At 38.9% G+C, this 21073-nt stretch overlaps 1 protein-coding gene across 3 annotated transcripts in view; it reads left to right on the top strand.

Annotated features, from left to right (window-relative positions):
* usp6nl (USP6 N-terminal like) overlaps nt 1-21073 on the top strand; it is a 62892-nt gene that overhangs the window by 9410 nt on the left and 32409 nt on the right. The window contains exon 2 of one of the 3 annotated variants that reach the window (XM_084407767.1): nt 734-819. In XM_084407767.1, coding sequence (XP_084263893.1) covers nt 816-819 — 4 coding nt within the window. In that variant the 5' untranslated portion in view covers nt 734-815. Of the gene's footprint in view, nt 1-733; nt 820-14849; nt 15749-20544; nt 20738-21073 lie in introns of those variants that run through there. The other 2 variants (XM_084407765.1, XM_084407766.1) reach the window with 2 other exon arrangements.

Here is a 21073-nt window from a genome sequence, read left to right as displayed (position 1 = left end):
TTGTTCTGATATTATTCATCAGAATATCACCTCTCCTGTCCAGGAACATTTCCGGATTTCAAAATCTTCTTGTAGACACTCATTTTAAGTGGCTTTTTGTCAACTGGGTGGCTACAGCACATTGAAAATATGCATAAACGGAAACTAACTGGCTGTACTGAATTAGTTTCCATAAACTGATAATATCAATTGAGATTATGTCGTGGTTAAATGATGCATATCAGGGTTTAAGATTTTGATTCTGCCCACACCAAAGTAGTAATTGTTTTAGTTAGTTATGAGAAAAGTTCTTTTTTTGTTTGCGCATTATGGCAACATCGTTCATTTGTAAGTATGCCATAAGGGCCCGAATATTTTTTGCTTCCAAAAATTATTTTAGGTGTGGTGGTTGACACCTGCATATTTGAAATATACATATTTTTTATGACTCAATGATTAAATTGACTTGTAAATAATACTCATATGAAAACTGAAGCCTGTTTTGTGACATCTTCAACATTCTACCTTCAATTCCTGGATGGTTTGGATGGTGGAATGTTATCTTTGCTCTCTTTGGGAGATAACACTGGTTCAGCACATTTGGCTGGCTGACTGGAATGCTGTGGTTTTCTGTTGGATCTTCTGTTGCTTTTCTTAGTAACGGTTTAAAAGACTGGTTTACACCAATTGCTTGCAATGAGAACTTACAATGGTTTGCTTTTGTGTTAAGGATATATTTGTTGGATGTGTACAGGTCATGAGTGCCTTGAGGAGAACAGCTGTTGAGAAGACCCTCACCTGGACCACACACCCCTACCAACCCCCGGCATCACAGTATGAGTGAGTACATGCGGAAATCAGCAGACACTCACCTTGTGGGAAACTCAGCAGTATGTGTGGTAAATTAATAACTTTTGGTAGTGCACTAAAACAATGAGTACATGGTAACCACTTTATTTTTAAATGAGTAAAAGTTTTTCAACTTCTGATTCGTTAACCTCTTTAGGTAAACAAATAACAAAGTGCAGTAAACGGGAAAACTATTTGCGCTACAAACTAATGTGTTTATGAATATAATAATAAATTAAAAGAATATGATAAGACATACCAGTTTGCAATACCAAGCTGCATAACGGGCTGTTTTTGTTAGGGATGCACCGATATAAAAAAAACGATAACCGATAATGCCGATAACTGATATAGGCCTATTAGCCGATAAATCTAAATCCAAAATCCAAATTTTTATATACTAATTTTTAAGAGCCTGATTACAAAAACAAAAGTCTCACCATTAAAAGCCATGTCCTAATCACACAATTATAATGTTCTCATTAGCCTATATTTTTATGTAGTTTATATGACAGACTTGCGTTGCACATGTTGCACTTAACTCAAGTTAGGTTATAGGTTTCAAGCAATTCAAAACCATCATGGCGAACAGTGCGCATCTGAAGTGTCTCAGCTGAAGTGAAATAATCCATTATTTATCGGCTTTAATATAGCGGTCAAATTTTCTTATCATGCCGATAACGATAACATTAAAAATTAACATACATCATACATATACCGATATGGTGGCCGATGTATCGTGCATCCCTAGTTTTTTGTATAGCTAAAATAACTGGAAGCGAATGACACCGGAAGCCAGGCACATTCAAGTTACAAATGGATGTGCCCGCTCCTACATAAAGATAAGGTGCATATAGGATCATAATATTGGCCATTTATTGGTTATTGGCTATAACACAAATCGAATTATCAGGTTATTGGAATATTGGTGCATCCTTATCAACACTGTTAAAATGTCTTAAATTTTGATAGTCCACTAAATGCTCGTTCACACCAAGGACAATAACTATAACAAATATAGCTGCAAGCAGCAATTAACGGGGTTCAAGCATTTAAGACCTTCATGCCAACTATGCTGTTGGGGTCTAGGCCGAACCGAAATGTAGGCCTGAAACTATAAAATATCCATGATGGAGAATACGCAAATTATATAAATCTATAGTACCAGTGCACCCTAACCAACATTTGTTTATCAGCTAATGCTGGATAATGATAAAGATTAGATTAAAAAGATGTATTGTCCCTCTTGTGGACAACAGTAGTATTAAAGGCTTCATCTTCATGTAAATTAATAAAGATATAAAATGTAAAAGAATAGTTCACACCACAACTATAATGATAACGGCATAGAGAAACAACATCATTGGAATCACTTTCACAACGATTTCTTTCAGCTAATGAACGATAAAAACTTTTTCAGCCAATCAGAATCCATCCGACTTTATAAAGCTTGAGCATTTAAAGCGGCAGACAATTTAAACTGAATGCATGCATAATGAACAGAACGATATTGTGCATTGGTATGGACGCTAACAGTTATCGTTATAGTTACTGTGCGGTCACACCGCCGCCGGCGAGAGCGTCAAGGTGGCCGGAAGTCATTCATTTTCAATGAGAGCCGGCGGCGAGCTCCGGCGAGGGCGGCGCGTCTTGGACGGTGAGAGCGGCGAGGAGAGTTGAAGTCAGGTCAACTTTATGGTAATAAGCTATGACGTGGTTCGGCGGCAACCAATCAGAATGTAGAAGTCCTGCGCCTGAGAGGATTCCAGAGAACGCAATCCTGTAAACATTGGTTTAAAAAGATCACGCCTTCGATCTACGTCAGAGCATCAGAGCGTCCCCGAATCTTTCTCCGGCGTCGTTGGCAGGGCGGCGAGAGCGAATTTTGCCTCTCTCGCCGGCAGCGGTGTGAACGTACAGTTACTTTATAGTTGTTCTTGGGGTGAACAGGCCCTTAAAACAGTGAGACAAGAAAAAGAGCAAAGAGTAGTTTTACTCTTCTTCTTTACTCATTGTTTATGAGATATTTTAACACTAAATTGGAATATAAATGCAAAATATCTGTTTATAATTTGAAGGTGAAAACTGGACAACACTTGCTGAATTAAAATTGCCATAGAGAGCTTATGTTACAAAAATGTAGCATGTTGCTGGTTAAAAATATTTTTGCATTTGCATTTTGCACTTTCATAGACTATTTTTATTTTTTAAATAGCCAATATACAGTATGCTAGTGTGTCATCCCGAACACAGGCTGAGATCAGAGATAACAGCAGAGGTGGCCGGGTGTGTCTCTGTGTGAGTAAATGTGATAAGACTTTGTAACATTACCACTTTATTTGTAGATGCATTGTTAAAATCAGCTTGAGCTTTATAAAATCTAGTTAAAGGACGTCCCTGATTCGCATTAGATCAACTCAGATCCTTTAGTAAGTTCCTGTAAGAACAGGATTTTATGGGAGTTTGACGTGCAATCTCACAGATGGCGTGTTTTAGGACTGGAGTGTATTTAAGTGTGTGCAGTTGCTGTGGCGAATATGCCGCCATGTCGGGGGATGGCTGAGTTGAGACATTTAACTGGATTACACAGTGTGACCCCTGTGGAGTCCACACCAAACCAGTCAATAACAGTAATAGTGCTACATACTCTCTAGCCAACTAGAATTTCTTTTTTCTCAGTACAGTGAATGATAGTGATCTGACGTGTCATTGACCCTTACTTGGTTGAACTTTGACAGCATGTTACTATAGGCAAATACTTAAAGGGATAGTTCACCCAAAAATGAAAATTCTGTCATCATTTGCTCACCCTCAAGTTGTTCCAAACCTGTATGAGTTTCTTTGTTCTGCTGAACACAAAGGAAGATATTTGGAAGAATGTTTGTAATCAACAGATCTCGGTCCCCATTGACTTCCATAGTAGGAAAAAAATATACTATGGTAGTCAATGGGGACCGAGATCTGTTTGGTTACAGACATTCTTCCAAATATCTTCCTTTGTGTTCAGCAGAACAAAGAAACTCATACAGGTTTGGAACAACTTGAGGGTGAGCAAATGATGACAGAATTTTCATTTTTTTGTGAACTATCCCTTTAAGGCCCGTTCACACCAAGAACAATAACCATAAAGATAACTATAATAGAGTCCACACCAATGCACGATATTGTTGTGTTTTTTACAGGTGCACGCTGCAGTTTTGACATCTGCTCGAACTCTTTAAAGCAGGATGGATTTTTATTGGTTGTCAATGTTTTTATCATTCATTAGCCTGAAAAAAATGCGTTTTAAAAGTGATTGTTCCAACGATATTGTTCCTCTGTGCCGTTACCGTTATAGTTGTGGTTTGGACTTTGCTAATCTTTTAAATTTAGAATTGTTATTGTAATCGTCTTGGGCTTGAACTGAAATGGTACATTTTGAGTACCTTTCTTGCTTTTTGAGTGTTTAAAGGGATGTTTCAACCAAAAATGAAAATTCTGTCATCAATTACTCAGCCTCAAGTCATTCCAAACTCATAAGACCTTGTTCAAAACACAATTGAAAATATTTTAATGAAAACCTGATAGATTTCAGTCCTTGTCCTTTTTTTTTTGTTTTTTTACATTCCACCAAAACGTTGATGCTTCGAAAAGTCGGTAAAGACTTCGTAAGAATAATCCGTATGAATTGAGTGGTTTAGGTTTAGTTATGCAAAAGGAAAACTTTAGGTTAATGGCATAAAGTTTTGAAACGACATGTGGGAATAAATGAGTGCGAGTAAATAATGACACCGTTTTCGGTTTCGGATTTACTGTTTCTGTAACTTTTTTACCTAACGCCCTACAAGTTCTGGGAATCGAACCATTAAGGTTTATTTGTGTTTCTTTAAAGTCTGAAGCTAGTTACACACCCCATCCTTCTACATCTCTCAATATTTTTCTTCTGTTGTTATCTGAGACCTCACAGTCTCGATTCTTTCATCTTCAACATCAATCAGGACAGAAATAGAGAAATTGCACAAAGACCAAAAGCGGTGACAGTAAAAGGCACCTGAAATAGCCAGACAAGCACAGGAGTTGTGTGTGTGTGTGTGTGTGTGTGTGTGTGACTCTTGAGGATGTGGTGTAGACAATATAACCCAGGGAACACAAATTACAGCCTGTTTATTTGCTTCCCTGTTTCGTCTGATCAAATTTTTCAGCCACTGTTTTTGTGTAGAGTATTGGCAGTACAGGCTAGTTTTTGGCTTTGCTTGTGAGTTTTGATACTAAGGGAGAGAGTGTGTGTTTGAGTCTGTTTGTGTGTGTCTGTTGAGTTAATTACCCTCATTACCCCCTGTGACTGGCAGCACTAATGAGAGAAATGACTCATCCAGGATGAACTGAAATAAGCACCTGAAATGAGATGAAGGGTGATTTAAAAAAAAAAAAAGAAGAGAAAGATGCCGTTTAATTTCCCCTCAGCGTGTCATGTTTCTTAATCTATAAAAGATTTGGTCACAATTTATGATTGATTCAAGTGATAATGTACTGACACAGGGCGGCTTTTCCAGCTGCTTTTATAGATCATGCTTGTGGAATGCTAATAAAAAATGGGAGCATGTTATATTATAAATTCAGAATATTCTTATGATAATTGTGGTGTTGGTTTTAAACATCCCTCTAATTAGCCAGTGTTCATCATCATCAGATTACCATTTAATTATGAATAATTGACAAGAACATAATGCTGTTTTCCTACTTGTTGACATTTTTAGAAAAGCTACAAAATAAGTTGTTGCTTACTGGTCCACACTGAAAGAGCTCCAAATCTCTCTGATATGACTCGGTTCCCTTCTTCAACGTAAGTCTGTGGGATTTTTGCCAGTTTTATTGTATGCCAGGCAAAAAAAAAAAAAAAAAAAGTGCTTAGAAAAGTAAAAAACATGCCTCTTTTGAGTTATTTAATAAAATGGTATACTCTAATACAATTTTAGGTTTGGGGTTTGTTCATAGCTGTTAATAATAATGGCATATATTTATTTAATTATTGCAAATAAATAAATAAATTAATTAATTAATTAATTAATAGTAGCTACTAGGCAAACATTAAAAAGATGACATTAAAAAAGAAAAAGGCCTTTAGAGCTGTCATGTGACTTTTACCCAGATACCCGTGTTGAGCTTGTGGGTGTGTTTGCACAGCTAACTATGATCACAGGAAGGAAGTCACTCAGGAATGTGATTACATTTCATGGTAAACAGTGGAACATGAGGAAATGGATCCTGTGCCCTTTTGCTGTGTACACACACACACACACACACACACACACACACACACACACACACACACAGAGAGAGAGAGAGAGAGAGAGAGAGAGAGACTGCCCCGGATTTGTGATCTAACCTTGACAAGTGGTCAAGATAGAATGGTCTTTGTCTGATGCAAAGGATCTTCTGGAGATTCGCTCCTTATGAAGAACGATCTTAATCGACCACTTATGATATTATGCTGTCATTCACTTACTGGAACAGAGCTACAGACTTATTCCTGAAGCTGCTCTTTCTCTGCAAAAACAGCCTTGTCTGTGTTTTAATTACCATTTTAAATTTTTTATATTTAAATTATGCATCAGTTATGTAAGTTAATATAAATTATATGAGTTAAATGATGTTTTATTAACAAAGTTTCGGGAGGAAATCACTGAAATTATCTATCCAATCAACACGAGAGGAGGCCTATATATACATAGCTGGCTCACTTATGTTCTTTGACCAGTTTTCTGCATCCCTCCGCCACCCCAACTCCTCACTTTCGGCTGGTTCCTATCCCAGCCAAGGATACGGGGGACTACTCTGGGTTTGGGCCAAATTCAGTGCTCGGAAGTTTGGAAGTTTTCTTACTTCGATGCACATGTCTGGTTCAAGGGTGTGTGTGTGTGTGACGGTGATGCATACACACACAAACTCATAGGTGCATGATCGTGACTTGTAAAAAGTCATTAAATTCCGCTTGACATGTAGTCACTTCCCCAGGTGCATTGCATATAATTTGCACTTCCCTTTACAGGGATTCTCAAACCTGTCCTGGGGACCACCCCAACACTACACATTTTGGATGTCATTTAAATTTTTTTAAAAGAGATTTTTATTTGATCTAAATTGACAGCCATTTAGGCTGATTCATTAGTAAAACATGGTCTTTTACCAGTCTACAGGCAAACAAACGCGTGTTTACAATGTAATGGGAAAATGAGCATTTTTGAGGAAGAGCTAATCAATGTGAGGAACATGGTTTCAAATATTGAAAAAATTGTAGAGTTTTGTTTGACGTACTTGGCAAGTAAACTAGACATCTACAAGCAGAACTGTGTTTTCAGCTTTTTTAAGTGATGTTTGTGAAATATTTTATTACTTTAGAATGGATAGACATTCTGATCACACTCTACACACATATTCCACTCATTTATACAACCATCTGCAGAGACTCCTAAGCCTTAGGGTTTTATTTTATTTATTTACATTATTGATTTGAGATAAACCCTCCTCTAAAGTGTAGTTGGTCACTTTACATGCAAGTCAGATGGTCTCTTCGTATCTAAGTGGGTGATTCATGACTAGAATAAGTTGCAATGAGGATCGAACTCAATACTAATACAGGGTTCTCAAGTTTTATCAAAAGCTTGGAGTGAGATCACATGCGGTTAGGGGAGGAGCCCTAATGGAGCCCCGCCCCCACCCGTCCGTCCCCGCCCCCCCAATTTTAACCATTGTTCATAATTAACCAGCACAAATTGAAATTATAACAATTGGTAAATCTGATAAATGACAGAGCAATTAATCACATCAAATATACTCTTTAATGTTATATTTCAAAATTACAAATATACAAAAATATAACAAATTGCTCCAAACAGTTTGGAAAAACAAATCTTTTTGCATTTTGAATGTGTCTAGTCGTAATGGTATAATGATTTATTGTGTGGTGGGACATTGTGAACAAATGACATAGTATTAAGGTGTGTGTGCGTGTGTGTGTGTGTGTGTGTGTGTGTGTGTGTGTGTGTGTGTGTGTGTAAGTGTGGCCTGGTAAACCTTACATTATGGGGACAAAATGTCCCCACAAGGATGGCAATATCCGAAATCCTTGTTCGAGTGGGCACATTTTTTGGTCCCCATGAGGAAAACGGCTTATAAATCCACTCCATCACGACGTGTGTTCGCGTGATGTTGTTGGTTACTTAGTAACGAACGTACGGCGGCCGAGAATTTTCCGTCAACTTCCGTGTGTTCGCGCCTATGGTTCGCGTATCTATGTTGCCTAGTAACGAACGCAATCTGGCCGAGATACGTGCTGGCGGCAGGAAGCTTCACTTTGTGTGCCTGCGCTCGTATACAACGTTATATATAAAGCTTGCAGGACAACTTGGTTGGCATTGCCTTTTCAGCGTGAGAAATACACGGTGTGGCGTGTGAGCGTGTGAACTGGTTGAATTGCGTGTGTCTCACGGCCAATGCGTGAGACTTGAGAACCCTGCTAATAGTCATAGTCTCCCCCATCTGAGAAATGTGATAACAGTACAATAAATAGTTTTTGCACATATAACAATTTTATCTTTAACCTCTTATAACCCAGCAATTACTGCAAAACTCTCAACAAACAATAAATAAATGCATCAGTTAAATAGAATAAACAAAATTAAATAACCATTACATTGCATGTGAAACATAACAACATGGATGAGAGAGTGGCAAACAGGATGTGACAGACTGTCTCGTTTGTCCGTCAGTAGAGAGTGAATAAAAGAGGGGAAATTCATGCTGGGCATTTTGAGAGGTGCATTATGATCTGTCTTCATCACACACACTGATCACAGTGCGGTGCAGTGGGATGTTACCGTGCCTCTGCATATCTAAATCAAATGAATCCACGCTTCAGCATGCATTATTAAAGCTCAGCTGAGCCATGCGCTTGCACTCCATTCAGCTTCTACAATTCCAGTACTGTTATCACATCAACTTAACAGTCCATCATGCCTGTTACTTCTGACACACTGAGGGTCTGGACCGCAAGCCTTCCTGTAGAAATGCTGATTTCAAAGCAGTTCTGCTTTGTCCACACTGATCAGTGTAACAGACTCCCACAATTAAGACCCAATCCTGGTTCCGAATCTTCCGAACCTGTGATGTTGGTGGGCAGAACCAAGCTCCCAAGTCAGTGGAAACTCAATCCAGTTCTGAGCAAGTACCATCCCCAGGCAAGCACCGGCTTTAAGACTTTAAGACCCATTTAAAGACCAATGCTAGACCTCTCAAGGACCAGATATAGACCAATACCAGACCATGTAAGAGCCAGACCAATAACAGACCCCCTAAGACTCAGAACTAAGGCTCAATCCCAATTCACCCCTTGCCCCTACTCCTTGGCCCTACCCCTCCGTTTTGCGCGTTCCCGTGAAGGGTTGTCTCAATTCTCTTTTGGTTGGAGGGGTAGGGGTAAGGGGTAAGGGGTAGGGGGAAGGGCCAGATAGCCCTTGAAACGAAGATTTTTCGGGACCACACTTCAAACGAAGGGGTATGAGAAATGTACCTGCATACACCGACTACAGAGGCAACATGGCTGCCAATAATCATTTTCTTTATGTCACATTCAATCTTGTGTTCATATTTACTGTCATGTTCTTCAAAGAAACGGTTGCAAAAAAATCGCTAAAGTTCGTTAACAATATGACGCGTGTAAAAAGCAAAAGTTTGAAGCGAAGTGGACGCGCGAATGAGGCGAATTCGCGTCCACCGCGCCGCGCTAAACGCCTCATTCATGCCGCAAGACCTCCAGACGCGCGTAAACGCGTCTTTACATTGACTTAACATTGAAATCACTCGCACCAGATGCTCTATTCGCGTTTGGTGTGACGCATGAGGCATGAGGCGTCGAAGATATCGTCATCTCCGTTGTTTTCTGCGAACTTCAGAAGAAAAATGCAACAAAAAAAATAGCTGTAACTCACGCAATTGAGATGACTACAGCTGACGACGGCATCTTGGAAGTTTGTGATAAACATTGGCGCATCTCCTGTGACATAGGCGCTAGCGACGACGTGTAACGGTGTAGTAGTGGTGTCCCATTTCTTAGGGGAATATTTTCACCCCTACGCCTTGCCACTCTGTTTCAAGGGACAAGGGTTAGGGGTAGGCGAAGGGGTATAAAATAGAATTGGGATTGAGCCCAATACTTGATTCCTCTAGGTTCAGATCTGGAGAATTTGCAGGCCCCCTAAGGACCAGACCAATCGGAGCCCACTTTAGACCCATACTAAAATGGATCCCATAAGATTGAGACCAATCCCAGACCCCCTAAGATCCATACCCAAACCAACACCAGAGCCCCTAAGACCCATACCCAAACCAACACCAGACCCCCTAAGTCTCTAGACCCTCTTACATCCATAAAATGCAGATACCCTTAGATCCAGACCCAGATATAGACCAATTCCAGACCCCCTAATGACCAGACCAATTAGTGATCCCTTAAGACCCAAATCTCTCGAGGCCCTAGATATAGACCAAATCTTAAATCCTCAAGGCCCAGATACAAAGACAACAACATAAAAACAAGACCCAGCCTAACACTTGTAGTGGGTCATGGAAATTTCCACCAATATATAAGATCGAAGACCATGATCCAAACCAAGATCTAGTTTTAACTCCTAGTCCAAGACCAGGTTTATGCGATATTAATAAGATTCGAGACCAAAACCCCAAGATCAAAACTCTTCCAATAAATAGAAGGTTGTCAGCTGCTATTGAATAACATGAATCTCAGCTTCAAACTCTGATGGAAAATGGTTGGCAAGCTAAAAGTGGGTTAGTGGAATCCTACAGTTTCTGTCTTTTCTTTTCTTTGTGTTGTCTCTCTCTCTCTTGCTCTCTCTCTCTTTGAATCTGTTTCACTGAAAGTTCAGTATTCTTAAGTTAGAAAGTCTGGAAGTCAAAGCCATCAATTTCCCATAACGCCACAGTGACAGAGACACATTGATTTGTATGCGCTGTCTGATCAGCATAACTTTGGTATAATTGAAGCTCTGTGTTGGGGAGGAAAATCTTTTTTTAAACCACACAAAATTATCAGGAAATCAAGGTCTGTCTGTCTGTCTTTCTGTATATCTTCACCCCTGAGCAGTGCTGAATAAGATTAACATACTCTGTTTCATTCAGAAATCTGTTCCTGCAAAGGTTACAGTAGTTAAAAAGAACATTCCAGGAATGAAAGTATTATTTACAGATTGCAGTAATGCTTAAGTTGCACTGCAGATTGGTTAGCACAGGTTTGTGCAGTACTTCAGCTACAGTCCTATGATAGCTGTGGTTAAATAGTCACATGGTTCTCATGGTTTAAACATGGTTCACTAGTGTCTTTTTGGGGTGAGCAGTGGTGATGTAACAGTGATGCAATGTTGTCAGGCTGTTTTGTGTTTTTGACGCTTTCAGCACATTTCAGGAAAGTAGGTTGGTAATTAGATCCAAATGAGGCCATTATGTAGAGATTGATTACAGCAGAGGTTACATGTGCTGCTAGATGTCTGCACAAGACACACACACACTGCAGCCAGCCATGATAGCACTGTCCTTGAGCGAGATCAGGCACTGGGAAAGGTAAAGGTAGATGAATAGCATGCTTGAAGCGGTGTGTGTGTGTAATCATTTTTATGCATGCATGGGGTTAGGTATGTGTGATTTAACTCTGGGGTTTGGCATATGATTAGTGTTTTGCAGGTTTGCTGTGAGAGCATGTGTTGTGTGAAAAAAAAAAAAACGACAGCAAAAAAATACACCTCTCCACTTCAAATCTCTCTCAAATGTCTGTTTTTTTTCACTTACTGTGGGTTGTTGTGTGCGGTACAGGAATTACCCTTGTGAGAACTATTAAAAAGAGGGAAGAATTGCCACATTTATGATCACAATTAAGCCTGTTGCAATTATGTGATCGCAATAATTGAGCACTTAAAATTCCAACCAAATAGTGATTTCCAAATAAGAAATTATTTTTATTTATTTTTATCATGTAACAATTTTTATAAGTCTCTCTTGGGCCTTCTCAGATTGTGCTCTGAAGACACATATTTGTGCATTATGAATGCAGCACACTATGGGCCCTATTTTAACGATCTGAAACGCAAGTATCAAGCGCGAAACGCAAGTAACTTTGTGGGGCGCTGTTGCTATTATACCGGCGGGATAAATGACTCTTGCGCCCGACGCAAATCTAAAATGGGTTGGTCTGAAGTAGCTTCATTATTCATAGGTGTGGTTTGGGCGTAACGTGAAATAAACCAATCAGAGCGACATCTCACATTCCCTTTAAGAGCAGGCGCGCTTGTTCCATGGCGGATTGCTATTATAACGGCGAATTTGCCAGGCTCACACCAGGAGCGGTTCACAGCCGAGGAGACCGACGTTCTCGCCAGGGCTGTAAAACACAGAGAAGTGACATTGGGGATGGGAGAAACCCAGCCAAATTAACTTCGGTTAAACAGGCGTATACAATTTTGGGTAAATGTGTAAGCTAGATTTATGCCTATTTTTTCACATCTCATACCTGCAAACTTGTCGCTTTTCGGCGATAATCGCCGTTTTCTTGGTCGATTGGGTCATTTACGTGAATCGCGTAGAACCGGAGAGTTTTTTTTCGAGGGGGGGGGGGGGGGGGGTATATTGTTTCTCACAGTAACTGCCATGCAGGCTAGAATTGTGAAACATTATTGGATAATTCTTATAATTGACATTTCTCTGGGCCAATCGGAATCTTAGCACTTTTTCTCTTGGCCAATTTGAATCTTAGGACTTGCGTCAGAATCTTGAAGCACACAGCGTCAACTGAGCTGAGCTCGCCATTTGATGAGACGCCTGGCTACCGTGCGAGTCTAATGGAAACTCGCGCATGAATTTTCCTGCATTTTAGCGCCCACCAAAATGATTTTTTGTCCCGCCAAAGTCTTATTTGATCGGTGAGTAATGTAGATGAACGGCTGCGTTTGTGACAGGGTGTATGTTTAACTGAAAGAACGAGCAGAGAGAGAGAGAGAGAGAGCCGGTCGCGCGCGCGCGCACTCTCTGTGTAAACGACTTCACCGTCTCCAAACTAGGCGCTGTGTTGCTCTCTCTCCCTCGCTCGCACATATTAATCAAAAATAAATCGACACGGTGGTAAAAGGTCGAAAGACTTTTTTTTTCTGAATTACTGCTGGGTGTGAATTTTGCTAAATAAGTTTCCTTATCTTCTCTGAAAAGCGTTCTGGACATCCAGCTGACTTAAACAACACTTTAATTAAACGAAATAAAACTATACAGTGATGAAATGTTTTTATGTTGACACAAATCTTGGATGTCAGTGTCCTAACTGCTGGCATAATCACACAACGCGCACGACACGTCCAATTCGCGAACTAATGACTCCTTTGAACCGATTCATTTTAATGAATGGTTAAAACAACTAATCTTTCCAACAGTGAACTCAGGTGACGTCTGAATCGGTGTAACTAATCAGTAACACTTTACAATAAGGTTATATTTATTACATAAATTATATAAAAAAGTACAGTTTGCTAACTCAAGCTTAAACTTCAAAATAAAGAAAACCACTTGTTTAAAAAAAAAAAAGCATATGACTAAATTTTTCCACACAGTGCTATCAAGAATCGATAAGAGAATCGATAAAGAATTGGATCGATAATCAGAATCGTCAGTGGCATTATTATTGATAAAATCTTATCAATTCCCATCCCTATGTGAAGACCGTAAAATTATAATCAAACATTAAAGAACATACATGTTTTTTTTAAGAGTTTTTTTTTTTTTTAAGAGTTAAAAGATTAAAACATTTTGCTAACATGAGGTCTTATTGTGTCACTGTCAGTCTTTTTACATCAGTGCAAAACTAGGGTATGCAGATTAATTATTATTATTATACATTGTTCATCAGCATGCATTGATTAATCCCATGGCATGTAGCAAAAAAAACATGTAGCATGTAGCAAAAAAAACAGTGCCCCCCCCCGGCGACACTGTCACCTTTTTTAGTCTGAGGAGTTTGCAGGTCTGACATCTTCATGGACACAACAATGATTTTCCTCGTGTGTTAATATTTTTCCTTGTAATAATGTATGGTTTTCTAAAAATGAGAACTGCTGCGTCTGTGTGTAGATGAGAGAAGCAAAATGCATGCGCCTTGTGCACACGCTACACTGATTATGGCCAAGCATGCGCCCTTAAAATAGCATATGAATAACATGCGCAACGCAGACTAGGTTTTTTCTGGTCAGTGGCGGAATTGTTTTCTAAACCTGCAAAATAGCACCAGGGAACGTTTGCGCCGGAACACGCCTCCTCTTTGCGCTGAACCGCCCCCCGGGAGCGCAAGTTAATTTCCTAATTTATCGACGTGCGTCTGTGGAGGGAAAAGTCCGCCGTGCGCTGGTGCAAAATACGAATGATACATGCGTCGGTGTACAAAGTCAATTGCGCTGGGTGCAAGATAGGGCCCTAAATCTGTTTGTCTATGTATGTATCGATCAGCCTGTCTGTCTTGTTTTCTGTCATCCATCCATCCATCCATCCGTCCGTCTGTCTGTCTCTCTATCTGTTTGTCTAATATCTGTCTGCTTCTGTATCTAATGTCTGTCTTTCTGTCGGTCGAAAGATTTTCATGACGTCTTTAGTTCTATTAATGTTTCTGAAATGTCTCTATTCCTCTACAAATACATACAACTGGCTTCTCTCTCATTGTTTCTTCAAAATTGCAAAAAAATATTCGTTAACGGGAGTGAGGCATCAGAATCATTTTCTTATTACTCCAATATCTACCATCTGTCCTAGATTGAAGGATTCCACCTTTACAATCCCAAGTGTATGATATTCTGGATATCTGGATATGATATAAGACCAGCATTTACATATTCACATTTAATCCTGGAACAGGAGGAATAGAGGAGAGAAAGAGGGAGAGAGAGTTGAGGGGAGGGGCTGTTGTAACAGATGCTCTCTAATTTAAAGCTGGAACGTGTGTCAGTGGCGAGCTGGGCTGTGAAGAATAAGCGAGAGAGAGAGAGAGAGAGGAGAATAGAGTAGAGCTGTGTTATACAGCTTGCCCTGGCTGTATTGATTTGGATGCCAGAGACTGCGATAGAGAGAGAGAAGTGGAGTCACTTTTTCAGATGGTCTCTCTCACCTGACACACACACATACGGCGGGAACAGGAGAGAGAACTGGACAGTGTCTATCTGCGAAAGAGTGATAAAAAACAAAACAAAAAACAAGAGAAGAACTGCAGAATCCAACTCTGATTGGAAGAAGAGTGTTTGTGAGAGACAGAGGCAAGCAGCGAGAAATGATGTGAGCGATGAAGAAGAAGACAGACACGGACCCTCATGTTTCGACTGGCGGGACCTGGAGTGCGGAAAGCAAATTCTGCAGGATGCATAGCTGTTTTTAACCCTCAATACTGCTCCTGAACGGATTTGATGTGGTTTATGAAGTACAGAAGAAGACAGAAACTGTGTTTTGGATGCTGAACTATGAATTAGTGATGTGTTTTAATTGGTCTTGCGGACCACAGCTGCCTTTGGATTCAAGAAACTTGAAATGAATACAAAGACAAGAGACTGAGGGGAGGAGGCGATCACTGATAAAATGAATGGAAGAATTTGCTACACTCAGTTTGGTGGCTGTAGAAATGGAAATCCCGCATTTTATTTAGAGAAACCAATCATCTTTTGATTGCTATTTTCAGTCATTTTTGTATGTGGGTGGCGAGAATGAAGCTCGTTGTTCTTTGCCCTGCACTGGTCCCGCCCCCAACCACACCTGTCCGTGCCTTGACCCCGCCCTCTTCTGATCATGCAAGTGTTGCAGATTGTTAAGGAGCTGGTGTCGCCCTCCCGCCGCCGCGCCAGTGGTCGTTTTGCAGGTGTGTATGCGAAACTGAGCTGTGTGTGTGCGCTTGTTTTTCCCGATGGGGACTTCAACCAGAATGCACACTGACTCATGGGGACTCGTGTCACCGTGGGGACCTAAATTGTGGTCCCCATGAGGAAACAAGCTCATAAATCATACAGAATGAGTTTTTTTGAAAATGTAAAAATGCAGACAGTTTTCTCTGATGGGTAGGTTTAGGCACAGGCTTAGCGTAAGGGGATAGAATATACAGTTTAGTATAAAAACCATTACGTCTACGTGGAGTCCCCATAAAGATAGTCAAGCAGACATTGTGTGTGTGTTTGGGGTAACTGTGTCTCTTGTAGTTTTGAAAAGCTTGGTTTGGTTTGTTGCTGAGTTATTTTAGTGATTTTGCACTAGTTAATAGCCGGTGAGTGCAGAAATATCATAACTTATATGTATGTGAAGGTTGTGTTTGTCCGATACATCACTAAGGCTGATATATCAGCTGATATTCGACATACGTTTTTCTGTTTGGCTGATTAATGTATTAAGTGGGAAAAAGCATTTTTTTTTTTTAATTTATGTAGAAATGTTAAACAAAGAATGTAAATGGTATATGAAAAGTATCATACCATTTGCATTTCTATTATTAGTTATAGAAAAGCAAATGCTATAATACTTTCTTATATTCGCACAATTATATTCAACAAACCTTGAAACATTTTAGGGAAACTTTAGCTGTTAAGTCCACTAAGCTGTCCATCAGCCATGGAATGGACAATATCCAGTTGCCCGTTATACTATATTCATTGTGTACTGTATATAATACAATATGGCAGCTATCAGCCACTCTGCTCTTGAAGATATCAGCCAACAGGAACAGATCTAAATTTATCATTCGTTGAAAATCTTCCTCGCCGTAGCTTTCAAAAGAACATTGTGAACATTATTCAAAATGTCTCGGTCGAACGGTCAAATAGGTTTGGAACGACACAATGTACATAATGACAGAATGCACATTTTTGTGTGAATCCCTGTAAGACATGGAGTGCACCTTTTAAACCATGTTTCTATCTGTGCACGTTTATTTGTGTGTGCAATTGCTTCACAAAGAAGCCTCCACCCTTGACCTTGAATTATCGAGACAAAAGCCTGTTTCGCACGTTTCTGTCTTCAATTTCAAAATGATGGGGAAATTCGTTGATCATTCTAACCCTGAATTGAGCAATCCAGGCAAGTCCCCTGCTAGCTGTGCCCATTTTAGCTCATGGTTACATACATGTTTACCTCAGGGGCTTTTATTAAGGAAGTATGATGTGATCAGCAATACTCAATTTCTGCTTGTTTGTGTCTTGTTCAAAAGCTATTTTGACATTTCATATTGTTGTTAACTTCCTCCTCCAGCTTCTCCATTTATCAGCCTTTCTTTGTGTTTGTTCTGTATGTGAGTGTATAAAACGGGCACCTTTTGTGTAGACCATTGGATTCACTCTGGGAATTCCTGGTTGATAATGTTGATTTATGTTGTTGCATTTCCAAACTTATTTCCTGTCATTTTCCCAGTTGCTTCCTGACAGAAAGTCTCTTGCTTACTGTCTAATCTCACATCTTAGTAGTTTGCAAGATGAGAATCAGTGCATCTCAAATCATAATATACTGAAAATAGTATATATAGATCAATTGTATACTATTAATTGTATTCAAAGCATGTGTTCATGCATGTTTTTTTCAGCTTTAATTACCCACAATTACCCACAGAGTTTGTAATGGTTCTCTTTTGATTTTTTTTCTTCCCTTTTTTCTTCTTCCAGATTTGAGAAACAAGAATGAATTTTAGTGTTGCTTATTGTTAATGCATATTGGCTAGCTGTTTGACTAGCTTGTTCTTAAGTGAAAGAGGCTGATTCTGTCGTTTGATTGGTTGACAGAGTCAAGTGGTTAGTCTCAGGTCAGTGGTGTAACACAAGGATACGCAGGGGTAAATAATTTATCCTCTGCTTCTCTCATATTCTATTTCTGGTTCTTTTTTTTCCTCTCTCTCCTTTATCTGTTCTGCCTTTTCATATTCTGCTTTTTTCTTTTCCTCCCACACTGCATTTTTACTACAAGGAAAACTCAATCAGTTTTTTTTATTTTTTTCTATATGTTAATTAGACAAAAGCTAAAATATGTTGTCATCTCAGAGGAAAACTGTTCAAAGGAAACGTTAATGAGGTTTTGAGATATAGTTCATTCAAGTATAAAGTTTTTGTCTCAGACGTTTCTCCTACAGTTGCTTTGGAGGACTAAAAATAGACAAATGAGTCAATCGTTAGTAAAATATAGAGCCATAAAAACAATGTGAATAGCGTATCTAAGGTAATTTGGTATTGGGAGATTTTGAGAAATATTTGAGTTCATATTGACATCTTCTAATTACAAACTTTGAAAGGTTGAAAGTTTTATTTGAAAATATTAAATTATTATGATAAAAATGTAAAGTGAGTACACACATGTGATGTAATGTCTGTTTCATTCATACTCGTAGCCAGAGGGGGCACTCACGCAGAAAGTCCACAAGTGAGACTTATAGAGGTCATAAAACTTATGCAGCGGCCATTTGCACTAAGTGCAAATAACAAAAGATGCTATTTATTAAAATTATTAAATGGATGCCTACTTATTGGGACTATAAAGCCCTCCCAACACCTACCCCTAACCCTAACTAATAAACACTTTATTATTAAACACGCGTTAAAACGTTTATTTCCACTTTTCTAATATTTTATATTTATTATTATTGAAAATAAATGCCTTTCCGATCTGATATGTGATAGGAAAAGGGAAGGCGGATTTGAACTCGATCAAAACCTCCACGCGCCTCACCCCTACACTATTACTACTGTCTTCCATAGTTTAGTCTTGACCAACCAGATGTCAGTGAGTGAAGTTAGTGTAAATAGCCTCTGCCAAAAAGGTGGGCTATTTGCACTTAGTGTAAATAGACTACCATTAAAACTTATGACGTTCCAGGAAATCCCTTATACGGACAAAGGCACGTTTGGAGACGTTTGGACTGATGAAACATGAAGACAATAAACATACCATTGCGACAATATACAGTGCTATGCATAAGTTTAGACACCCATACTAAAGTTGACTAAAAAGAGGAATAAAAAATCATCTTTTGGAAACTGACCTTAATGCCTTAATTTAAAAAATTAGGAAAAATCCAACCTTTAAGGACACCAATTTTCTTTGTGAATGAATAATGTATCGTAAATAAATAAATGTTCTTCCTTAAAATACAGGGTGCATAAGTTTGGACACCCCTATGTTAAATTCCCATAGAGGCAGGCAGATTTTTATTTTTAAGTTTTTTTTAATTTTTATTTTAGGATACTATGCATCCTGATAAAGTTCCCTTGGCCTTTGGAATTAAAATAGCCCCACATCATCACATAGCCTTCACCATACCTAGAGATTGGCATGGTTTTATTTCAGTTAGCCTAAAAGCTAGTTTGATTTGCATTGAGAGATGATCTTATGGAAAGTACCCCATGCCAATCTCTAGGTATGGTGAAGGCTATGTGATGATGTGGGGCTATTTTAATTCCAAAGGCCAAGGGAACTTTATCAGGATGCATAGTATCCTAAACAAAAAATAAAAAAAAATACTTAAAAATAAAAATCTGCCTGCCTCTATGGGAATTTAACATAGGGATGTCCAAACTTATGCACCCTGTATTTTAAGGAAGAACATTTATTTACGATACATTATTCATTCACAAAGAAAATTGGTGTCCTTAAAGGTTGGATTTTTCCTAATTTTTTAAATTAAGGCATTAAGGTCAGTTTCCAAAAGATGATTTTTTATTCCTCTTTTTAGTCAACTTTAGCATGGGTGTCTAAACTTATGCATAGCACTGTATAATTGATCTGTGTTCTTCTAGACATCTCGAGTATTTTCATAAGAATAAAGTATATTATGCAATGCTAATCGGCGTAGCCTTTTTCACTGTATTCAATATTATAAAATAATATCATTCTGCATTACTCTGTGATATAAAGTCACGTCAGAAGGAAGTTACTTCAAACACTCGACTCTGACGTTATAAAGTGAGTTTGGAGTAAAAACGTAAATATTCTCTTTTGTTGGACAACAGGTTTGTAAACGCTTCTCATTACAAATTTGGAAAGTTGATTGGTGCGTGTTGCTTTTTCAAATGCACATTATAAGGGCCTCAAACTCACAGCGCTTGTAAATATGGAGCAGCATTTACTGCGAACGGATCGATATGCTCTGATCGCAGTGCCGCGCTTGAACATGAAGCACGCTGCGCATATGCTTATTTAATTAAAACTTTTCATTTCGGTTAATCGTGCAGCCCTAACCTCACTTCACACAAACAAGCGGCTCTGTCTCACACACTCTATATGTCACACTGTACAGCCCTGTTTTGATATCTTGGCAAATATGAGCACATTTTGAGACATTGTTGAGATCTCTTATGAAACTATCAGTGACACATGTTGAGATTTACTTAAGTATGTTCACATTTGCTCTACACACTTCATATAAGATACAACTGATTTATGTAAGAGGACTCTCTGTGTGTGTGTGTGTGTGTAAGTGTGTGTGTGTGTGTGAATAGGAGCTCTTGTTAGTCAGTCAGTCTGGTATGTAGTGTGTGGGTCTGAAGTGTGACGTGTCTCTGAAGTAAACAAACAGCCGTATTGTCAGAGCATGTCTCGTTGCCTCCTTTCCTCCTTGCTGTCATCTTTCTCCACCATTCCTCTTTCATTTCTCTATTTCTTTCTCTTTTCCCCTCATTTCTCCCCTTCGCGTCTCATTTCAATCACGGTGGTGAGAAACTGGACTTTTTTAGTTTAAATGCTGAAAGTTGACTTTAACATGGCGAGTTAAGAAAACTGATACGTGTGTGAGTATTTGTGTGTGTGTGTGTGTGTGTGTTTGTCACACTCATGCATACCAAAAATCTGAATGGCAATACAGACCATGGAGAGATTGAGCCAGGTAAGATCCGATGACCTCATTCATCCGTCTCTTCTTTAAAACAACATATCTATGATATCATTACATTTCATTATGATGTCACCTTTTTTTTCGTTTTGAATAAAGATGGACCGGCTGTTGGTTAGACGATACAGAAATAAAACCATAATTACAAATTGGTTATTGGACACTTAAAAATAATTGGAACTGAATCTCTAGTTTGTATTTTCTACACAAAGCTGTACTTTTATCTATGTATTAAATGAGAGTGAAAGATGCAGACTCTACGTCATGTGGCAGGTTCTGGTTTGTTCTCAAACAATCTTTATTCCTCAACATCTACATTTGAAGGAAACA

This window comes from Rutilus rutilus (assembly GCF_951802725.1).
Source record: "Rutilus rutilus genome assembly, chromosome: 4".
Classification (NCBI taxonomy): domain Eukaryota; kingdom Metazoa; phylum Chordata; class Actinopteri; order Cypriniformes; family Leuciscidae; genus Rutilus; species Rutilus rutilus.
This window is presented reverse-complemented; position numbering and strand designations above follow the sequence as displayed.